Source organism: Zalophus californianus, chromosome 1 (genome assembly GCF_009762305.2).
Source record: "Zalophus californianus isolate mZalCal1 chromosome 1, mZalCal1.pri.v2, whole genome shotgun sequence".
Lineage (NCBI taxonomy): Eukaryota > Metazoa > Chordata > Mammalia > Carnivora > Otariidae > Zalophus > Zalophus californianus.
In genome coordinates, this window is record NC_045595.1 from 71,497,451 (window position 1) to 71,521,284 (window position 23,834).

The 23,834-nt window shown below is 46.2% G+C and overlaps 1 protein-coding gene across 1 annotated transcript in view; it reads right to left on the reverse strand.

Annotated features, from left to right (window-relative positions):
• Positions 1–4,426: 4,426 nt before the first annotated feature.
• Positions 4,427–23,834, reverse strand: part of GPD1L (glycerol-3-phosphate dehydrogenase 1 like) — a 57,778-nt gene continuing 38,370 nt past the window's right edge. Inside the window, exons 5-8 of the mRNA XM_027585781.2 lie at positions 22,924–23,036; positions 13,157–13,390; positions 12,528–12,634; positions 4,427–7,328 (exon numbers count right to left, since the gene is read on the reverse strand). Of these exons, the coding sequence (XP_027441582.1) occupies positions 7,232–7,328; positions 12,528–12,634; positions 13,157–13,390; positions 22,924–23,036 (551 nt within the window). The 3' untranslated portion in view covers positions 4,427–7,231. The remainder of the gene's footprint in view (positions 7,329–12,527; positions 12,635–13,156; positions 13,391–22,923; positions 23,037–23,834) is intronic.

The window sequence follows — 23,834 nt, forward strand, 5'->3', positions numbered from 1 at the left end:
AAGCAGGAAGCAGATATTTTTGCTTTTGTAGGAATGTCAGTGTCAGAACACGAGGGAGAAGAAGACAGGGGTTATGAAAAGACAGATACAAGTGCGTGTCCAACATCGTGGAAGGGAAAGAGATCCAGAAGCAAAAATAAAAAAAAAAATACAATTGCACGGACGTGTGAGTGGATACAGGCTAGGGTGTAAGTAAAACAGCCGTGCATCAAAATTTGTGGTCGGTTTTGGGTTAAAAAGTCAAGATTAAACATAGGCACTGGACACTGCCTAACACAGACTCAGCTGAGTTCATAGGAAATGCATGGCCTTCTAAACACTTGACCAAAAATCACAGGAACCAGGAGGATGCCATTTTTTTGCATGCTGCCAATAGCCTAGGGCAAAGGCCTTCTCAAAGAGTGACCTCTAGTGGACAGGAGTGTCATAGTTCACTGGAACCCAGAATTTTCTCAAAGGAGCATCTTAACTACCCTTTCAGCTGTTTTGTTTTGTTTTATTTTGTTTTTTACAAGAGCCTTCTGGGGTTTGGCTTAAACAGTGAATGTGTGGTGTTTAAAAATTTTATTAATGTTTCTTGTTTCAACCTTCCTTGTAAATGGCTAACTGAATGACCCATTCTGTGCCTATATAAACCCTTGGCATCACCAGCTATTACAACTAACTACAACTGTTAGTTAAGACGGCTCCTTGAACAGAATTGTTGTTTGGAACAAGAAAATTTTACTTTTTCCTGTGAAACAGGGAGGAGAGACTCTAAGTTCTTGATGAATACAAAATTGCACATTTTTTTGGATGTATTGGTTCACTTCAGGTCTTTATTGTAAAGGAATCCCTAATAGAGGTTATAGTAGTAATTAGGAAAGAAAGCGAGGTCAGAGGCATGAATTGAAGTCATCCTTTTGAAGGTTAATTTGGCAGCGTCTGTTAAAATATCAAACACACGTACCTCTGAGCCAACAGTTCCGCTTCCAGGACGTTACCCTTTAGATTTACTCATATAAGTGAGCAGAGAACCATGTGAAAGGCTATTTGCTGCAGCAATTATTGTAATAAGAGAAATGGAGAAAACAACTTAAATATTCATCTGTAATAAATTATGGAATAGTCATAAATAAAACATGATGCAGATATTTAAAGGATATGGGAGATTCATATTCTTCAATATTAAGACTATAAAAGAAAGATTTTTTTAAGATTATTTATTTATTTGACAGAGATAGAGAGAGACAGCGAGAGAGGGAGCACAGCAGGGGGAGTGGGGGAGGCAGAAGCAGGCTTCCCTGCGGAGCAGGGAGCCCAGTGCAGGGCTCGATCCCAGGACCCTGGGATCATGACCTGAGCCGAAGGCAGATGCTTAACGACTGAGCCACTCAGGCGCCCCTATAAAAGAAAGTTTTAGGGGCGTCTGGCTGGCTCAGTGGGCAGAGCCTGTGTCTCCTGATCTCAGAGTTGTAGTTCGAGCCCCATATTAGGTGAAGAGATTACTTAAAAATAAAGTCTTTAAAAAAAAAAGAAAAAATTTTAGAACAGTATTTTAAAATCTTATACATGCGTGAACATAGGACACGTTTGCAAATTGGCAGAAAGAGTTGTTTGATTTTGCTTAACTCCGAACAGCCATTCTTCCAAGGAGGCAGTGTAGCCCATGAGTTAGGAACACAAACTCTTAAGTCAGAGTTCAAATCCTGCCTTTATCAATGATGACCTCTGTGATTTTGCCAGGTTCTTTGGCCTCTTTGTATCTCAGTGTCCTCCTCCGTATCAGGGGACGATAAATCTTGAGGTTTAAATAAATTCATATATACAAATATAGGTTCACTCTTGTGAATCTATAATTATTTCAAAAGAGAAAGTTTTTTAAAATGCAGTTTAAAACAAGCAACCTGTAAGAAAGACTGTCAAGGGGCGCCTGGGTGGCTCAGTCGGTTCAGCATCTGCCTTCAGCTCAGGTCATGATCCCAGGGTCCCGGGATCGAGCCCCTTGTGGGGCTCCCTGCTCAGTGGGGAGTCTGCTTCTCCCTCTCCCTCCGCCCCGCTCCCCCACTCCTGCTCTCTCTTGCTGTCTCTCTCAAATAAATAAAATCTTTTTTTTTTCTTCCTGGATATTCCTACTTTATTTTTGGCTACATCATCACAGAGAAAGGCAGTGGGTGGTTCTGCATGCACTGGAGGGCATGTGTGTATTCTAGGCAGGGAGGTGGTTACATCAAATAAATAAAATCTTAAAAAGATTGTCAAGACAGAATGTTATGTGAAAAAAAGCAAGATGCAGAACAATGTCTCTAGTAAGTGCTATTTTGTGTAGAAAAATGGAAAAGGGAATAGTGAGATTTTATTTTTGTACCTATTACGATACAGTGTGGACCACGGGTGGGGGGATATTCTCCACATAGTCATGTAGGGATCCAGTATCAAAGAGGCTGTACTCTGTTCAACAGATGGCTTCCAAGTCATCCTGGAAATTGAAATCCAATCAGCATACCCAAGAACAAAGAATCAAACAAATGGCATTTTTTCTTTCCTATGCCATTGGCCAGAACTCAATCACCTAACTGTTGGGTTGCTGAGAAATGTAATTTAACTGTGTATCTCACAAAAAATTAATTTGGTGAACATGTAATTGTCTCTGTCACAAGCAGCTATTAATATGATCATGTGGATTTTCTCCTTTAATGTTAGTAAGATTTCCTGCTTTTCACTGACCTTTACAAGTAATCCTGTGAGCTAGACTGCATGATAGCATTCCCACTTGCCCCATTACTGTACCTCCCATCCAAAGCAAAGGGGGAGCAGCAGTGGGAGAGGGAGAAGCAGACTCCCCACTGAGCAGGGAGCCTGATGTGGGACTCAATCCCAGGACCCTGGGATCATGACCTGAGCTGAAGGCAGACACTTAACTGACTGAGCCACCCAGGCGTCCCTGGAGTAATTAATTTGAAATCCACAAGGTAACAGGGCTTGCTTCAGTAACTTAAGTCACTTATTTTTTAAAAAGATTTATTTATTTATTTATTTGAGAGAGAGGGAGCATGAGCTGGGGAAGGGGCAGAGAGAGGGAGACAAGCAGACTCTCCAGGAGCTCAAGATCATGACCTGAGCCAAAATCAAGAGTCAGCCACTCAACAGGCTGAGCCACCCAGGCACCCAAGGGTGCATTTATCTTTTCAGATTAGTGTTTTCATTTTGGGGTAAATACCCAGTAGGGGAATTACTGGAATATATGGTAACTCTAATTTTAGTATTTTGAGCAAACTCCATAGCCCTTAAAAGCCATTCAGTGACTATACCAATTTACGTTCCCACCAACAGTGCATGAGGATTCCCTTTTTCTCAGCACCCTGGCCAACCCTTGTTATTCTGTAATTATTTTCTAGTTTTTAAAGGGCATGTTCAGTGGGACCTTGTTTATGGGAGGACTGTGCAGCTTGGATCCAGAGTGGATTTCTGCAGTGATTTTGTGTTTGCTTCTGCCTCTTCTTTACTGGCATTACTAGCCTATGTTCCCTTTTTTTTTTTTTCCCCACTTTTTGCTTGTGATCTGGATATCAAAATTCAAACCCAAAACCTGTTTGTGGTGTTGGACTCATGATTACAAGTTTTCAGCAGAGACCTTTATCTCCACCTGGAACCCCTTCCTTGGTTGTGCCTATCCATGGGTTTTCTTAGCCCATTTCTTCCCGACAGTGTAGCCCTTGGAAGGCTCTAGTTCTAGTGTTAAGCTTTACAACCCAAACCCTCAGACAATGGAGAGTACTTCCACTCCCTCTCTTGGAAGCAATAGAGCCACCCCATGGCTTTACTGCTCTGGCTGTCAGTCCCTAATTATTTCAGCCTCTGGGATTTCCCTCACATTCTTGTGAGATCAGCCCCACATATAAAAGGGACTCTGGTTTTATCTTCCTAGCTTTTCTAGGTATTTGAGGTGGTGGTGGTGTGGATTTCAAACTCATTACTCCAGGGGCGCCTGGGTGGCTCAGTCAGTTAAGCGTCTGCCTTCGGCTCAGGTCATGATCCCAGGGTCCTGGGGGATGGAGCCCTGCATCAGGCTCCCTGCTCAGTGGGGAGTCTGCTCCTCCCCCTCCCACCTGCTGCTCCCCCTGCTTGTGCTCTCTCTCAGTCTCTCTCCGGCAAATAAATAAAACCTTTAAAAATTAATTAATTAAAATTTATTACTGCACTGTGTGGCTGGAAGTGGAAGGCCTCCATCCTACAATTATGATTATGTAAAAATATCACCAAGCCATGGGAAGGAACGCAAATGGAAATAGATGTGTCTGAGGAGTGGGATTAGAGAGGAAACTCTTCTTTTAAAAATTACCTTTCTATTATTGTTAATGCAACACAATTCAGGGAAAAAAGAGCTGACCTCGATAAATAAAACTCTTAACTAAGCTGATTATTGAAAAAAGGCCAGTAGCGAAGGTTTGGGGCATTAAATGTTTATTAAACCAAGCTTTTAAATTATATCCACCTATAGTCTGTAAACAGATACAGTATACATGTTAAGTAAAAGGCTCTTAGATTATAAGTGGTGGAAAAATGAAAGATCCCTTCGTACACGGGCACCTCATCACTCCGTGGGCCGATGCCATGGGGCCAGGTTTTAGTTAAGAGTTAAATGAAAAACCAGAAGGAGTTTAGCTCGACTCCACCCGCTAGGATGGATTTCAAGACAGGTATTTGTTCCACATTATAGTAGGCTAGATTATAGCAAGGCAACAGTGAAGTTTTTACATTCACATATTGGCTGAACTAGTACAAATTAAGCTTTTCCTCTAGATGTCTCCCTCCCTATTACCATAATTAGTAAGGAATGAGAATTAAACGATGGACCACAGGTGGTTACAAAAATAGATAACTTGTAGAGTAATAAACATCTACAGTCAGCAGACACAAACTTACAAAATTTGCCTTTTTCCATTAATGTGCAGGATATCAGAAGTTCTGTTCAAGAGGTACAGTTAGTGGACTTCAGATTGGCAAGAGAACACTCATAAAGAAAAAACAAGTACAAAACCCAGAGTAGGAAGCTGAATGCAGATGAGAATATACATAAAACAAAATCCTAATTCCTCACATCTAATTATCCTACTTAATAGACACCACAATTAGCTTACAGCCCTTTATTATCTTAAAAAGTAACACTTTGTTATCTATATACAAATTTTTAAAAAGATTAATCATGAGACAAGCAAAAATTGATTAACTTAACAGTGGCACGAAAAATCAATGAAACTTGTAGATTTTGTGTGCTTTCATAGACTTCTGTGTACGAGGATTTAAAATGCACCCCCTCCAGAATGTTTTGGATTGAGTTTTTAAAAATCCCCCCCCCAAATCTATTCTACAATCGTTTCAGATATAGAAGGAAAAAAAGTCCCAAACTGGAAAATTAAAAAACAAACAAAAGTCAAAAATCTCACAAAGTGACTGAAAATCCATGAATATATAAGTGACATTCAGACCTTCCTTTAACACTTACCAAGTGCTATAATGCTATCCTGAAACCAATCTCATTTAAGAAGATACAGTAATCCCCATTCTAATTCTAGAATTAAAAGCACTTATTCGACATACTGTGCGTTTCAGCGAGGTTGACATCTACTTGGTTGTACTTGACAGTGTCACCTTAAAGCTTCATCGAAGATTCATTGCAGGCCTGAACTGTAAAAGTTCAGAGCTAACAATACCACAGGTAGGTAGTTATTCATCCTAACTCCGGCAGGGAGTAAAGGGTATACTTGAGCTGTCCTCAGGTCACCGTAGCCTAGAACAGTGATCCCTTGAAAATTCGGCAAGATCCTCTGCCAAAAAAATCTTCATAGTCTAAGCTGTTTGGAACTTGCTGGGTTAGGTAAGTTCTACTGACATACTAACATACATTCTTTGCCTTCAAGAGAGGTGCGCAGAGGCAGCTTCTCCCAAACGCACTTGACCTTGCCAGAGAACTCCCCAAACAACCATGGGATCCCAGGACACTCCTGTCCTATGAAACATGGTTTGAGAAATGCCAATCTGAGTAGAATTTCTAAAGTAGTGGTTCTCAAATTGTAGTGAGCATCAGAAACACATGGAAGGCATATTAAAGTATAGAGATACCTTACCCCACTTCAGAGGTCTGGGGTGGGACCTGGAAGCCTGCATTTCTGAGAGACTCTAAGTGGAGCTGCTGGAGTGAGGACTGCACTCTGAGTGGCATCCACCTAGACAGGACCCACACAAATCTCAGCTGCAGGAAGCCCTGTTAGAGTTTCAGGAAAGGCTGTGCATGGCATCTGTCACAACCAACTATCACTGGATCAGCCCAGTGATGCCTGAGGTCTGGGCACTTGGTGGGGTGGAGGAAGACTGGACTTGACTCCCAGCTCTGCCCCTATTCGCCAGGTGACCAGGCACTGTGACTGCAACTCAAAAGAGGAGTAATAGGAGTCCCATCTCAGTGGATCTGTGAGACTTAGAGGAAATGTTTGCACAAAAGGACTACCCAACAAGAAGCATCATACAAGTGTCATTAATCAGTAGAACATGTCAGTCACAGCAGGAAAATCCCAGATGCATTTTCTGTCTTCCACCACTGCTGAACATTTATGAAAGCACACTCTGGCAGCTAATGAAGAGAAAAGAGGCTAAAAATGCAGAAAACTGCAAAGAGGAAGATACATAAGTGGATCACCTAATTAAAAATCTCTAATTGTTAAAAAAAAGATCAACCCACAATCAAAGTAGTTAATTATGCTGGCTTTGAGATAGAGTTTAAGTTACAGTATGTTGATCTTTGAACACACTCACTCGTCCGTTCTACCATGTTAATGCTGGTTCAGTTTTAACATCAAGAGAATGAGGGGGGAAAAAAAAAATCCCTTCACTCAAATGCATATAGATTCGATGTAAAAAATTTAGCTGAGATCATTCCCATCTTCTAAGCTACCACCGTGGGAAAATTTCAAAGTAATTTTTAAAAAGGACCTTTAATTTTGGTTCATAGAAACATCCACAGCATGAGAAATGAACAGACTCACACATTCACACATGTGTCTATTTGTTGCCCACCACATCTTAGCCAGTGAATTGTGTCTCGCAATTCAGAAATGAACTGGTAAAAATGCATCCGCACCCATGACAGGATTATGGTCAAGCGAACATAGTGTTGCCCAGTCCCAGTTTCCATTTGAACGAAAAAGACTGATCAGAAAGGCAGCACGTTCCCCGACATGCTGCACCATCCACTTTATACGTGCTCTGGGTGGCTCTGGAGACAAGACAACATCTCTTGAACGGGTTTGCCTTCATAGCAGATCTGATACACTGCCGTAAACAACGGGAACCTGGTTGGGAGGAAATGTGGAAAAAGACAAGTTGAGCCATCTGGTTTACCTCACAGAACAAATGAGTCTTCCTCTCCTGCCTAACAGATTGCAGATGGGTGTGCTACTTTGGACAACAACAAAGGGACTGCCTTCTATATTCCTCTATTATTTGGTGGGCAGAGAGCCACTGCACTGTGGCTGTAAGATGCTGGTATGACCTAGACCATCCTCTGCCTACTTGTTTGTGGTGCATGGTCTACCAACAAGTCCCGTGGTAATCCTTGCAGGGCCGTCTGTGGTTATTTACATGAAGAGCTGTAGCTCAGGCTCTTGGGCAAGTCTGGAATGAGTCCAAGTTTCTGTCAATAATTTAAAAGACTGGAGAATAAATTTTAAATTGCAAGGAGGTATTGCTCTCTCTCCTCCAAAAGGGATCATCCAAGGATAAAGATGAGGCGGCCCACACATCACCATAAATAGTTTGGGTCTGGAACATTCCTGCAAGAATCAACGTGGGCACCCACAATTAGCAAAGCAGATCTCAAGTGGGAAGCTGGGCTTATTTTGCCTTTTTTTCCAAGATGTGAACACAGATATAAGTGAAAGTTTGAAATGGCTGAGGGTACAAAGGTGTGAGCTAATAATCCACCGTGAGAAAGGACAGCATTATCCCAGGGTCCAGCTGGCTCAGCAAGTATTTTAAATAGTAGGTATTACTAAGGAAATAACAGTTAATTTCAACTGGGCTTCTGAAAACACACACACACACACACACACACACACACACACACACACAGCCCAAAGTAAGCTTGATAGGATCAATAAAGTCTTAAAGGCCATTTTAAAAATTATCTAGTTGGAATCCTATAATGACAACTTAATTTAAGAATGGCAAACAGCCCTGATAGGTCATATGTCTTATCACAGTGGGTTTTTTAAGGTACAGAATGTTTTATTTTTTTGGAGTCAGGGAGGCAGTCAAATCTGACCCTGCAATCTATCCACTCTGGGCGTTTCATAACCGCTCTGTAAAATGGGCCAGGACCTGTTGTGTTAAGGCCTATTGTATGAAGTGACTTACATGTAACCTGCAGAGTGTAACATTTGGCACATGGTGGGTGTGCAGTGACAGTTTATACACACCGCCACAAGATGGCCACTAGGTCCTAGCAAGCTCTTGTAGGACAAGGCCCCAGATGTTTTATTCACCTCTGCATCTTTGGGGCCTGGCATAGTGCATAGATGAGGGAAGGTGCTCAGCGAATATTTGTTGAAATTGAACTACTGGGAATGGGAGTTAGAGCCTGCAGATTTTAGCCCCTTCGTCTTTCCACGGCTTAGATGTCCTGATCCCATGATAAGAACTTGTGTGTCCCCAAAGCAGGGTGGCAGGTGATGAACGGCCACCCAAAGCCATTCCCAAATCCCTTCACTCTTTACCAACGTTGCAAATAGCCTAATGCTCAGTTTCCCAGCCTTACTTTCTCCTAGAATTAGCCAAGGAAGCAAATTCTAGAGAACAAGACACGACAATTCTGCTGAGGGCTTCTGGGGAAGACACTCTCTCCTTGAGAGGCACTGGAGGAAAACTCTGCTCCCCCAGATTGCACCTGCTCCATGTCAGTAAGTGCAGCTGTGTATGTGATGCATGGAGCTGCTGCAGCCATCTTGAGGTTTTGAGGGAAGACCAACAGGATCACTGAGATTCTAAGCTAGAAGCACTGTGCCAACAGTAATAATGTCCACCTCCAGAATCCCTGTTCCATGAGGAAAATAACCCTATTGTTTGAGGCATTTTAAACTGGGCATTGCTCTTGCAGCCAGAAGCGCTCCCGACTTTCACAATCAGCACTTCCAAATTGTGTAGATGGGATGCTAACAAGAGATTTGGAGTATGGGTGGGGAGGGGGAGGGAATTGTTTATGGACAATTAACTTGTTTAATCCTCACAACCACCCTATGAGGTGGGTAATAACATTATCCCCATTCCATAGATAAGGAAACTGAGGCACAGTTTCTGACTCTGGAGCCAAGATTCAACCACTAGGCTAGACTGCCCATCTAAATTTTATTTTATATAACATAAGATGCTATAAGTCCAATTAGATCAGTTTGGGGAGCTCTCTAAATGAGGTTAGAGATGAAAGGAGGACAAAAGACAATTATTTCATTGAAAAATACTGGCATAAGCCAAATCAATCAGCCATCCCACTAATGGACACTGAGGACTTAAGATGTGTCAATCTTCAACCATGCGCAGGATGTGGAGTATTATCAATAAGGCCCTATTGGTGCCAATGTGGCACGATCTTCAAATCATCCTCAAGTGAAGAAAAGCAGGGCAGAACGTGGAGCGCAGCATCCATTCTGTAAATGGAAGGATATACTAAAAACTCAGAAAGCTTCCTGTGTTGAAGGTGGGGATCACTTTTCACTGGGTGCCTTTTTCTAGGATTCGAATTTTTTTTTTTTTTAAACCAGGAGCATGTTGGCCACCCCCTCAAAAAATCTAGAAGAATGAAAGTAAAACTGTGTGTTTATGTAAGACGTCCACAGCACATGAGCAGCGGGACTGTCTAAACCTGGGGTCAGCAAGCCACAGCCTGAGAAGCAAACCTGACCTGGGGTCTGTTTTGTACTATCTGCAAGCTAAGGACGATTCTTACATGTTTCAAGGGCCATAAAAGGAAAAAATATATATACACAACAGAGAGCTATATGTGGGCTGCAAAGACTAAATATTTATTATGTGGTTCTTTACAGAAAAAGTTTGCCAATCGCTGGTGTAAATAGCATGTTCAAAGCGGGGAAAGTTGTTTGCATCTGGAGGAGGTGGATGAAGGCTGCTCTGAGGACAGACCCGGGCCGCCTCAAGGGTGGTCGGGGCTGACACACACATCAAGGAGGGCTGTCCAGGCAGGCCAAACAGCAGGAGGACAGAGGCGCACAGAAGTCTCTGAGAAAGGGGTCTCGGGGCAAAGGGAGGTCTGCTTCAACTGAAGACGGGGTTGTACGGCGTCACAGGACATGGTGTTAGAAAGTTCCGTGGGTACAGAACTGAGTGGCGCTGCCCCAAATGCCAACCTAAGGACTCATTCTGGATGAGCAGGAGGCTTGCGAATTAGAATACTCGAGGTAGAAGGCACCATGGCAATCATCAGGCGCACCAGTTTGATTTGGTGGGTAGAGAAAACTGGGGCACAGATAAAAATATGACCTGCCCAAGACCACGCGGCTAGTAAGCCACCAGGTGGCTGGAAATGCTGCCCTCCCACTCACCGCTCTTTCTAGAACCATAGAGAAGAGAAGGGGGGAAGAAGGAAAGAGAGGAAGACCCGAGTAGAGTAGCGATGGCTGGGATGACAAAGGGAAAAAAAATCAAGGGAGAATGGAAGCGTGGTATCCCCTCCAACCTGGCAGTGGCCTCATTAAGCACAGGCGCAGCCTGTTCCGTTTCTAATCAGGAGAAGGAAAACAGGACATGATGGAGGAGGGGGAATCTGCTCAGAGCCAAGTTTCACCTGCTTGATTACACTTGCTTTTTTAAAAAAAGGGCGCAGGTACTGATCCCAGAACGCCAGTTCCAATCCGTAGCCTCCCCAAGTTCCACGATGAACACAGACTCATCCATTCATAGGATCCTGTCAAATACGCCCCATGGTAGCGGACAGATGGCACTTTAAAACCGTGATTAGGAGATCATCAGCATCCACAAACACAAGTATTTTCTTAAGACTTTAAAAAACTCCTGATAATGGTCCTTAAAGTAGCCCCACCACACACAAACACATCGCTGTTTGCCCTTAAGTATGTAAGGAAAACCATGCCCACTGGAGGTGTTTTCCTTTTAGCCACGATTTAAAGGTAATTCTCCTCTGGAGGCCTGTTTATGACTTCCATCTCTGCCTGGCTGGTTCTGAAAGCCATTTCAGAAAACTAAAATGCAAATTAAAGAAGGAAGACTAATGTCCTGTCCTCCCTCCTTTTCAACTTTCCATAGGGAACTCTATGGCTGATCAGTGTGTACTGGTCCAGAGAGGAGGAGAGCTGGGTGTAGGGGAGGTAAAGGTGGGTGGTCGGGACCAGCAGACATCTGGATTGAGCCGAAGAGGAGGAAGGAGACACACCAGAGCACCATCAAACACGTCTATAACCATCACCGGCTCAGGGAGAAGTGTGTGCTCCGGACTGGCCACACCTGGCAGTGTCCCCACAGCTGCCCGGCCCCCTCCTCTTCCAGGCAAGCAAACCTCCCCCCTCCCTCCCGAAGAGTGAAGGATACACAGAATATGCTGTGTACGCAGTTATTAGATGGTGTCATTGGCCTCATGGTTATAGAAGAAGGCTCAGCAAATGAGCGAAATGGCCACCGGGCAACTGCAGAGAGGTTGGCAGCTTTGTGGTGCTATGGGGTTTATTCCCTCGATCAGGTGGCAAATCAGGCTGTCCCAAGCCCACCTTTAGCAGCTGACCATCCCGGAAGGGCAGTGGAGGCTAGAGGCACCTGTCCATCCACAGGACACACAGACTGTAAAGTTGCTCAGCAAACCTTAAAGCAGGTCATTGCTAGTGGTAGAATTCCGGGGTAACTTGTACCTTCTTCCTTTCCAAACTCTCTGACCTTTTATTAACAAGACTGTATCTTTTTATAACAAATAACAAGGTAATCTTTTTTTTAATTCAAAACTTATGACATGTAGCTCTTACCAGACACCCTACAGGATAAACCAGGACCTCAAACTTCATGTTTTGTAACATGCTTTAGAGAATTGAGTTCTTGGGGCCCCTGGGAGGCTCAGTTGGTTAAGCATCCGACTCTTGGTTTCGGCTCAGGTCATGATCTCAGGGTCGTGGGACTGAGCCCTGTGTCAGGCTCTGCACTGGGCATGGAGCCCGCTTAAGATTCTCTCTCTCTCTCTGCCCTGCCTGCCTACTCCCCCCCACACACCTCCCTGCTTGCTCTTTCTCTCTCTCTCAAAAAAAAAAAAAAAAAAGGAGAATTGAGTTCTTCCCCCTGAAGCTGAGCTTGGTTTTGTGTCAACACTCATTTTCAGGGCAGGAAGAGGTTTCCTGCCACAAATGTTCACATCACATGAGGGCGGAACTATTTCAGTGGAGTTCTGCACACAGCTCTGCCCATGTGCACTGACTGGGCTGGTGGTCATGAGGGAAGCAGGGGGTGGCCCTCTGGTCGCAGGGACAGTGTGGGGGACTTACTTGTCGACCAGCCCCTTCTGTTTCAGGATCCGGTACACTTCAGCGGAGGTCTGAGGTCCTTGGAGCTTCTGTCCATTCAGCATCTCCTTCTCCAATTCTTCGATGGTCTTAAAAACAAGGATGAAAACACTATTGTAAAGACTAGAGAGTGGGGACGCCTGGCTGGTGCAGGGAGTTAAGTGTCTGACTCTTGGTTTCGGCTCAGGTCGTGGGAATCTCAGGCTCATGAGATGGAGCCCCAGGTTGGGCTCCGTGCTGAGAGCAGAGTCTGCTTGACCTTCTCTCTCCCTCTGCTCCTCCCCCTCCTGTACTGGGCGCGAGTGCGCGCGCGAGCGCATGTGCTCTCTCTCAAATCAATCTTTGGGAAAAGAAAAGACCAGAGAATCACTTATTTGGAGAGGAGAGTGGCGGAGGGGGGCTGCCATCCTCAGCTGTAAACCACGGAAAGAGAGACCTACAGGCTAAAGCGCTTGGGCATGGATACTCCTAAGCGAAAATAGACGGGTGTCAGTGGGATACGCCCAGCAAGTGCTCGCCCCAGTCCAGGGCAGTCAATGAGGACGGGCGGGCGGGGGCGCGGGCGGCGCGCGGGGCTGGGGTGGGGGCCGTTAGGACAGGCCAGGGGCTACCTTCCCGGTTCTGGCAAACGCTTCGGCCACCCTACGGTTCCGGCCTCCGTAGCAGGTGGTGATGAGGTCTGCCACGCCGCAGCTCTCCAGGAAGGTGGCCGTGGACACCTGGCCCTTGCAGAAGATCTTGGCGAAGGCGATCATTTCCATGAGCCCCAGGCGGATGACAGCAGCTTTGGTGTTGTCCCCGCTGTGGAGGCCGTCGCAGAACCCGGCTCCCACCGCTACAATGTTCTGTGAAGGAGACAAGGAAGCCCAGGGATGCCCGTCACATGCCCGCCGCAGACAAGGCTGCTGGAAGGCTGGGGGCGGGGGGGGGGGGGGGTGGAGCGGGTAAGGCCCCTGGCCCACGCTTAGAGCGCTCCACTGGCCCCCGCACCGCTCCAGCTTCTGCTCTTGCACCCTGACCGCCGGAGGTAAAAGAAGGCGCCAGGCTTCTACGCTCCCGTTTAGAGGAACCCAAGAGCCCAGGTCCCGGGTCAGAAGGAAGCCGCCGTTGGGGAGCATCAGCCAGAGAATTAGAGTGGCTGACTCTGGTCAGATACTGTTTGGACAAACTGCCTCTTTTTTTTTTTTTTTTTTTTTTTATCAAATGCCTGATTGAATGAAACATTCACGTGGAAAGGTATGCAGGTCATAAGTATACGGCTTAGTGATATTCTCACAAACTGAACACACCCTGGGAACCAGCACCCTGACGGAAAAACAGAACATAACCAGCGCCCCAGAAAGCCACCCTCACACCCCCTCCTAGTCACCACCCCCACACAAAGGTAACCACTCTTCTAACAACATAGATTTGCTTCACCTGTCTTTAAATTTTATATGAATAGAATCGAATGCAATCATTGGGGTGTCTGTCTCAATTCGACATCATGTTTGTGAGTTTTAGCTGTATTTTTACATATGGCACATTTATTTTCATTGCTGCATTGCATTCTTTATTTTATTTGGAGGGACACCTGGGTGGCTCAGTCAGTGAAGCATCTGCCTTCAGCTCGGGTCATGATCCCAGGGTCCTGGGATCGAGCCCCCGCATTGGGCTCCCTGCTCAGTGGGGAGCCTGCTTCTCCCTCTTGTGTGCCGCTCCCCCTGCTTGTGTGTTCTCGCTCTCTCTCTCTGACAAATAGATAAAAATCTTTTTAAAAATAAATAAATAAATGAATAAATGAATAAAGGGAATTAACTTACATGTAGTATTAGTTTCAGAGAGGTAGAGTTCAGGGATTCATCAGTTGCATAGAACACCCGGTGCTCCTTGCATTCTACTGTGTGAATACAGTACCATGTTTTTTTCCAGCCATTCTCTTGCCAAACTGGGTAGTTCCCAGTTTGGGGCCACTACAAATGGTGCTGCTGTGGCCAGGATGGGTGGCCCTGGGTGACCACACACAGGCATTTCTGTTGGGTGTGTGCCTGGGAGTGGCGTTGCTGGGTATGTCTGCAAATGTGCTGTTCAAGTTTCAGCCTTTTGTTTCACTTAATTACCCCATACAAGCATTCATGCCCCCCCCCCCCCCCCCCCCATGGCCCTTTGCTATACCCAAAGCAGATAAGACCGAGAGCTGCCTCTTCAGAAGCTGATAATCTGGTTCCGGGATCAGCACACTAAGGGCCAACTGCCTGTTTTTGTAAATGTCCTGGAGGCCAGGGCCCCCTGCTTGTTTGCGCACCATCTGTGGTTACCTTGGTGCTGTTAACAGCAGATCTGAGTACTTGCCACATAGACCCTATAGGCCACAAAGCCCACAGCGTTTCCTATGTGGCCCTTACAGAAAAAGTTTGCCAACCGCTGGCCTAATAGGAAAATAAAAGGGTGCCCATAATTATAACCTGGGCAGAAAAATGATATCCCGCAAGAGGGACTGAGAATCTGATTTTCATTTCAACCAGTGTGTACTAAGCATGCCCTGTGTGGGAAGCTCTACACAGGGCCCAGAGGGTGGTGCCGGGGCACATGGGGGCTGAGGGTGCCCCCAGGGAGGAGCTACCAAGACAGAACGAGACACAGAGCTTATCCCTGAAGAGTTGACAATACAGTTGGCCTAATAGACCACAAAGCGCATCAAGGACGAGAGCGAGCGGAGGGGTGACAGGGGCCACAAGCTTCATTTCAGAGCAGGGAAGCCTGCACCAAGGAGGGGGCGTCTGAGCTAGGCCTCAAATCCCGTGGAAAACCAAACAACTATATATGACAAGTAATATCTGCATGTGCCCACTCATTTGGGACTTCGGGCAAGTCCCTGGGCTCCTAGCCCCGCCCACGTGACCGCCTCCTGCACCGAGAATGCTTGATGCCAGGGAAAATGCAGGTATTTTGCCTTTGTCTAACTCCACTAGCATTTTTCCATACTACCCGGTGGCTACTGATGAATTTGTGCCTGGAGAGACCTTAAAATATGAAGCTAATTGGTAACGAATAGGAGATGAAATAAGCACATCTTTTCCTCCAAAAAAAAAAAAAGAAAAAGTGTTTTTTTATTAATGAAAGAATTCTCTCTCAAAACATCAGGCCTATAGAATTTGACGGACGAGGTTAAAAACAGAACAAACCGGGGAGGAAAAATGTCTTCTCTGGTTGATAGGCAGTTTCTAATAAAATACATCAAACGCAGCACTGATGTGGCCAGGCTCACCCTGAGAAACAGAGCTGGCCATTTAAACACAGCCATCGCTCACCGGGAGACCGAAGACACAAAGCCATTGCAGATGAAAAAGAAAAAAAAAAAAACCCAAAAACCACTGAGCCCAGCTGAAGCTTTTGTCTACTTCCAATACACCAATAAAACAGCACCCTCTCTTCCAAGCTTCAAGGGCGGAATGAAGAGGCCTAGAAGAGGGGATGGGAGTGAAGGGGCCCCGAAATCTTATTCTCTTCCTCGGGAATAATCCCAGGGCTTACTCTGGTTGCTGGCTATTCTTCTTGTGGCTACTGACACGGAAAGGGAAGAGTAAAACAATTCTCTAAAAAATGATCAGAAAGCTGGCATGAGCACGTGCAGATTTTAGACGAATTCGCTCTCTTTCTGTGCTCTAGAGGGTCTCCCAGTGAGGTTATGGGCTGTTCTAACAGACCAACAAAGTAGCTTCCAGGTGGATCACTCTCCCCCTTACAAAGGCCGGACTCCATGTAGAGCCCGCTGCCCACAGTTGCATGTAGAGCTGACGGGGAAATCGGGTCTTCTGCATTCATGGCCTGAGCAGAGAGCCTGTGTTTTCCTACGGTATTAACTTCTGTATGTACCTGCAGAAGCCTCCCAACTCCTTCCTACCCACGCAGGCAATGGAAGCTCTGGGTTTGATCAGCCCTCGACAGCACCCATCCTTCCCCAGGCACCTGCTGCGCATGCTCACCGACGCAGGAAGCGGGCAACTCCTGGCTTGGCACACTCTTAGGCTCTGGCAGCCTCGTGTGAAGAGGAGAGGGGAGAGGCGGTGGGGAAGGAGCCCCGAGATGCTGAGGGGTGAAACAACCCCCTAAGCTTTTAGGTGGGGCACCATGCAACGATGAACCGGGGATGGTACGAACACCCAAGGGCTGAGTCCAAACAGACCCAAACACCCCTCCTGGCAGAGCAGCCGGACGAAGGAAGCCGGGGGAGGCACGGGAAGCACATGCACTGATAGCTGGATGGCCTCCCACCTGTGGTTCTCTCTCTGCCTCATTGCTCTGCGACCTTGGGACAATGACTCCACCTCTCTGAGCATTCTGGGCCTCAGGGGTAAAATTCAGGGCTTGGATAAAATCTTCCAAGGCCCTTCTGGTGGTGACATTCTTCCAGGAAAGCTGGTGCAGCTGTGGCCAGCCCCAAGGCTGCAGATAAGTGGGGGCAGTCCTGTGGCAACAAAGAGACACCTGGGGCATGCAGGGGGACTGAGCACAGAGGCCATGAGGCCAACTGTTGGGTGAGCCTGCTGAACGATTGTATTGAAGTTACCATGGCAACATGCCAAGGCCTAGGATCCAAACAGTGACTGTTGAAATGGCTATCTGCCGCCGCCTGGACCGTCTCCAGTGGCCCCTTCACTGCAACGTGACCCATTCTGGAGGTTACTTGACGAACCAACCTCAGTACATGTCTACAGACTGACTGAGAGATACAATGACTTCCTTCCAACAAGGGGCTCCTAGACACAGAGGAGGAGAGAGGGATTATTTATGAAGGGCCTACAGTGCGCCCACTGCACACACGGTCTCCTCTGAATTCTCGTGACAACCCTGGCATGCGTGTCCCTTGCCTCCTGGCTGGCTCACGGAGGTTCAGCGGCTTACCGAGAACACCTCTCGCTGGTGAGGGATGCCGTCCGTCCCAGGGCCTGGCTTCCCAGGCCCACTCTGTTCCCTGCGCCTTGCCTCTTCCCTGGTATGGCAAATTTGGCCTGGCCATCCTCCCCCCTCCCCCCCCCCGCCCCCTGCCTTGGGTCGGAGACCTTCCTGAACCCTCTGCAATCAGATGTCAAAGGGGAGGGCCTCTCTGGCCTGCATGTGTGCTTGGGAGGTAAAAAGGGTAGGCTTAGGAGAACAGATTTTGGGGGGAAATAATGAAAATAACAGCTAACCTTCTTGAACTGCTCTAAGTGCTTCCAGTACTATTAACTGGTTTAATCTTCACAACACTCCTACAAGGCGGACCCCATGATTATGCTCAGGGAGAGGTGAGGAAACTCCCACACACACGGGTGGGTAGCTGGCCCAAGGTCACATGGTGGGTACCTGCAGGACCAGGTTGCCTGGGCCCAGAGTTCTCTCCAGGGGGGTAGATCACACTGTGCCGCTCTAGGTCAATGAATCAAAGGCACAGAGGGGCCACCTCAGATCTGAGCTGACCTCACCCAACCCAAAGGACTTGGAGGTGAAGGAGTGAGCTCTCAGTCACTGGAAGCATCCAAGCCGGAGCTGTGTGGATGAGCCCTGAGCTCCAGAGCAATGCTTCTGACCTTTCGTGTCACTGCTCTCAGAGAAAAGACTCATGAGGGTGCCCATGGCCTGGGACTGCAGCCACTCTCTTGGCCCTTCTGTGACCCCTTCACCACAGGGCACACAGGGCACACAGATGAGGACTACCTCAGTTTCCCCTAGATGGCTGACGGGGCCGGGGGGGGGGGGGGAGGTAGAGAGGAGCAAGAGCCACTGCAGGGTAAACTCCTCCCTTCCAAGGGGACCCTGGGCACCGATCCAGTTTAATTGCCTTATGATGGATCTTGAAACTCTCATTCTCTCCCTCTACCACTTATCACTGTCAAAAGAAAAATAAACACACTGAGCCAGTCAGGTCATGTTTGAATAGCATCCAAGCAGATGTCCTCCGAGATCGCTCAGCTGTGAAAGTTACCATTATCCACTGTGCATTTAAATCTGCTTTAAACTATTCTGGAGCTAAAAATACCATGATTTTCAGAAGACAGACGGGCTTAAGCCCTTCCCCATTTCCGGGGTTATGGCAATACTCAGAGGCAATCATTCGCCCTGAAGCGCGTCTTTGCAATTCTGAACCGGGGCGGGTTGGATGGGACTCCATTCCTTCCACTCCTAGCCTCCCCAAGGGAAGAATGCAAAAGTTGAGAAGCTGCCCGGCCCAGACTACCTGCGGGTTATGCAAACACTCTCACCACCCAGGACACAGGGCTCCAGTTGAAACCCAGGCGGCAGTCACTGTTTCCTGTAGGGGCAGCACTCCTCTGCCTGAGGCCAGCTCCTAGGGCTCTGGGCCTAAGGGAAAACTCTTGATTGCAGAGTGTAGGCTGACCCTGGACAAGGCACCGTGTTACCGCTTGCAGGTCATGCTCTGCAGAAGGCAGCCCCGCTGAGGTTCAAGGAGGGCTGAGGGTCAAGCCTACAGTGAGCCCACCAGGCAGGGCACCCTAGAGCAGTGATGTCCAGTAGAAGCTTCTGCAATGATGTAAATGTTTTCTGTCTGCTCATGCAACAGAGGAGTCGCTAGCCACTGAGACTCCCTGAAGACTCATGTAGCTACGGAGTCTTTGAAATGGGGCTACTGTGACTCAGAAATGGAACTCTTCATTTTTTTTTTTAAGTTTTAATTAATTCAAACATAAATGCAAAGAAACACATATGGCTAGTTGGATCCCGGAAGCGGCCCTGGCTAGACACTAGGCCTGAGGCTATGCTTCACAGCGTGGCTTATCTCAGGAAAAGCCCTGGGAAGAAACTTATATGCCCAGACATCAGGGGTGCTTAACCTCACTACAGAACAGCCCTGCAAGGGAATGTCATGTGGCTGTGACACAGGGTCTGGGGTTATGCCCCAATCTACTTTCCCCTTCCAGAGTCGTAAGAGTCCCTGACTTTCACGCAAGTATATGGCTGACCAAGAGGGGGAAAAAAAAAACATTTCCCAATGTCTCTTGCAGCTAGGTATAGTCACACAATTAAGTACTGCCCATTGAGATGAAGCCAAATTATTACATTGTGGCTCCCCAGAACCTGCCTTAAAGGACAGCTGTCACGTGCCCTTTATCCTTTCTTTTTTCCCACCCTAATGCCTGGGAGGAAGACGTGACCGTTGGAACTCTGGTCACCATTTTAGAACAGTAGGACAAGGGCCTACCCTTGTGAGCAGGAAGGAGCCTGGGTCCCTGAGAATTCTGTAGAATGGAGCTATCACATGGATTCAGGATTTTTTACATAAGAAAGAAATTAACTTCTACTGTGTTCAGCCACTATCATCTTGGGTCTCTGTTAATGAAACCTAATCCTGATAAAGCATCTGTTAAAAATGGTAAGTTGAACTTTACAGTTACGATTTTTGTGCTTTTCTGTAAGGTGTGCCACTTAAAATTTACATTAAAACAAACAAAAATACACCCTCAGTGAAAGAAGCCACATGTAGAACAGTAGATACTGTACAACTCCATTATGAAAGTTCTAGAAAATGCAAACTGTAGTGTACAAAGGCAGATCAGTGGCTGCCTGGCTGGGGTAGGGACTGAAAAGGGACACAAAGAATCGCTTGGGGATGATGGAAATGTTCTGTATTATGGTGGTGATTTTCAGGGTATATGCACACAACTGTTAAAACCCACTGTATTGGGCGCCTGGGTGGCTCAGATGGTTAAGCGTCTGCCTTCAGCTCAGGTCATCATCCCAGGGTCCTGGGATCGAGTCCCACATCCGGCTCCTTGCTCAGCAGGGAGTCTGCTTCTCCCTCTCCCTCTGCCTCTCCCTCTGCTTGTTCTCTCTCTCTCTCACAAATGAATAAATAAAATCTTTAAAAAAAAAACAACCCACTGTATTAGGTACTTTACATAGATACAGTTTAATGTACATGAATTAGGCTTAAATAAAGTGGATATTTAAAAAAGATATTCCCTTACTGGAGATTAATACAGGTCAGGGGTAAAGGACATTCTGAAGGCAGCAAAATGCACTGTTACAAAATGATTTTGCATAAAACCTTTACAGTTTCTTTTTGGTTTTATCCTTGTAGTGAGCTGTTACCTTTTCTTTTTTTGGTAACTCAAGTGCCCTCATGTTTTTGAGCATCAAAAAAGAGTGTACATTTCTTTGATTGCTAGAATGGAGATTACTGAAGACTATTAATTTAATGTGAAAGAGTAAAACATGTCAAACTATTTGAACAGTACGATCCAGTTTTTGTTTTTAAAAGGGGCCACATATATATGTGCACTCACTAAAAAGACTGGAAGGGTATAGAAAAAACATCAACAGTGGTGATCTGAGGATGTAGGGATTATCGGTCATTTTCACTTTCTTTACATCCTTCTGCTGTGTGAAGCATAATGAATGTGCACTACTTTTATAATCAGAAAAAACAACAAACTATTAGTTATGTAATAAAAGAAACGATGTCCAATTGTCCTTGCCTTGGCAGCCTCTGACAAGGGAGGGCTTCATTTTATTCAACTGGACACAAACCAAAAAAGTCAGGCTGTACATAGTAACCAAAGAACACAAGACTAAGATTCTTGGAACCTGCATTCACACTCCAACTGTGTCCGTATTTGCTACATTTGAGCGATTTAATCTCTCTGGATCTCTGTCTCCTTATCTCTATGACCAAACGGTTAGACTCAGTTACAGCCAAAAATGCCCATTTCTCAGTTTCCAAAAATCCCAGCTCTGATGCAAGCCAACAGGAATGACGGTAACTGACACTGTTTCAAAGGATAGCCAGAGGAAGGAAGATAAATGGTCCTCCACCCCCATCTGTCTCTGCCCCCCACGAACCATGCTCTGTCCCGGTAGCAGGCACAGATCCATTACAGGTTTCCTGCCAACAAAAATGAAAAGCCAGTCTAAGTTCAGACACAAAACCAGCATGAGGTCCCATTAGCTGAATCTTTTCCAGAACCCTCCATCTAGAATCTTTCTTCTCCCCCAAGCCCTCTGTTCTGGGCAGGATCTCACAGCTTCTCCATCCACCACCAAAAATATCCAGTCACTTAAAAACTGTTTTGGAGCAACACAGGCTGGTGCTGAGCAATTAGGCGTTCATGATGCCCCTGCTGTCAAGTGGTCATTAGTTTAATGAAGGACTATTAAAAGCACATAAAAATCTCAACCCAAAAAACACACAAGGCAGCCAAAGCCCGTGCCTTAACTGTGTAAGAGGGCCTGCCCGTAACGTGAAGAATGCCCCCCCACACTCAAAAATGGGGTCGTGTGCTGCCCCTGGGGGAGCCCGAGCTTTTCACTGGCTTTCCTTCTTAAAATCCTCATTTACAGGGACACGTGACCACACAAACACATGCGATATGAATTCTACAAAGTGGTTTTAAACTCTGATGAGAAAAAAGGACGTATGTACAATCGAGACAAAGAACGGGAAGGCATTCTTTGGATTCTCGTCTTTGCAGCATACTTTCTATCTGCAATTTTTACCTGACAAAGCCTAAGCCCAAGCCCGATTGCCTGACTTCCTTCCTGAGGTGCTCAAATTCCTGAAAAGCGGCTTTTGCTACAAAAGAAAAGACTCAAAAGTGCCTCAAAGGGGGGCATTCATTCACATCGAGGCTTTTTTTTTTTTTTTTTAAGAAGGCAGCTGATTCCAGTTGGGGGCGGGGGGAAGGATCAGAGAGTGTAGCCCAGCTTCCCACTGGCTGTTTCCCAGCATCAGGCTAGAGAGCCCCCCTCCCCCCCACCAAGAAGACTTCCACAGGCAGAGTGGAACAGGTCAGGAGCCCATGTGGAAACTTCCCTCTACCCTCCCAAGCCACCGGCTAACAGAAGCTGCTTCTTTCACTGACCATTTCCCTTTACGGATAAAGATAAAACTATTCCTAGAAAAGCCTTTGTCAGCAGCAGACTGTTTTCCCTTTAAAAAGAACAACCAGCCAAGCCATCAAACCAAAGGAGTAGCATAATTCAGAGGGAGTAAGTCCCTTCCCCACTCAAGACAATGTGTAAGAGAAATATATGAATTCATAGTGGGGGAGAAAAAAAGAATGCTTTGGTCCCCTGTGAAACTCTACAATCAAGGTACCCTCCATGCTTTTTAAATATCAATGCTGCCAATTTCCCAAACAACAAAACACCACATGTCCCAACCCCGCCGCCCCCAATTTACAAATGAAAGCAAAGCGGCCTGGAAGAGGAAGTCCAACCACCCAGCACAGGCTGAGGCAAAGCAGGAAGTGATACACAAGGCTCTCAATTCAGTATTCTTCTCTCAAGTACAAGCACAGAACACAGAGCCCACTCTTCAGGATTGGATTTGATAATTCGGACAGTGACCCGGGCATGATTAGCTCCTCTCCTTGAGCAGAAGTAACAAGGCCGACTTTACCTTAAGAGCACCACAAAGTTCGACAGTGTCTGCGTCGTCAACCACAGTAATTCGAAAATTTGGAGTCTGCAGAAGCTCTTTGAAGAGAAGGCCGTTCTCCATTATTTTGGTGCCTATTGACAGGTTAGAAAGAATTAATAAGAATGCTTAATCTTAACTTCCACATCTAACAGTTTCGAATGTTTTTCTTATTGGAATAAGTAATGTATATTCACCACAGAAAGTGCAGAAAATTCAGGAGTAGAAATAGAAAATAAAAGTATTCCATAATTCTCCCACAGACGATCATTAGCAATTTGGCACGCATCTTTAACCTACTGAAATATGAATATACATAGTTCCTCTCAGAATTGGCAACATAACATTTCATAATCTGCTTTCCCCCATTTTGTGGCATGAATAATTTTCAATGACATATTTGCTACATCATTTTAAATAGCTGCTTTGTGTTTTACTGTGTATATGTGCTCTTTTTTATCTAAGTATCTTTCTATGTTTAATCCCTAAAACTGTTGCAACTTTCTGCTACCATAAACACTTACGAAGGCAACTTCCAGGTTTTCATTTGTAACAGATTCCCGTTCAAAACCACCCACCCTGTCCTTTCCACTGGAAAAGAGTGCATTCCCTTCCACTCATGTTAGGCTTGACCATGTGACGTGCTTGGACTCAAAGCAAATGGGGCATATTTCCCTACCCCTTAACTTTGGGCTCAGTCATGTGATTTGCTTTGGTCAACAGGACATGAGCAGACATGACCCAGGGGATACTTCCAGCCCACTTGTGCAGAAGTAGGGCTGGTTTCCTTGTACCTCTGCCTTCAGTGAGAGAACATTCCCTGGCTAGCCCACTGGGCCCTTAAGGAAGAGCCACCCAGCCCAGCAGCTCCAGCCCAGAGCAGCCCACCCACA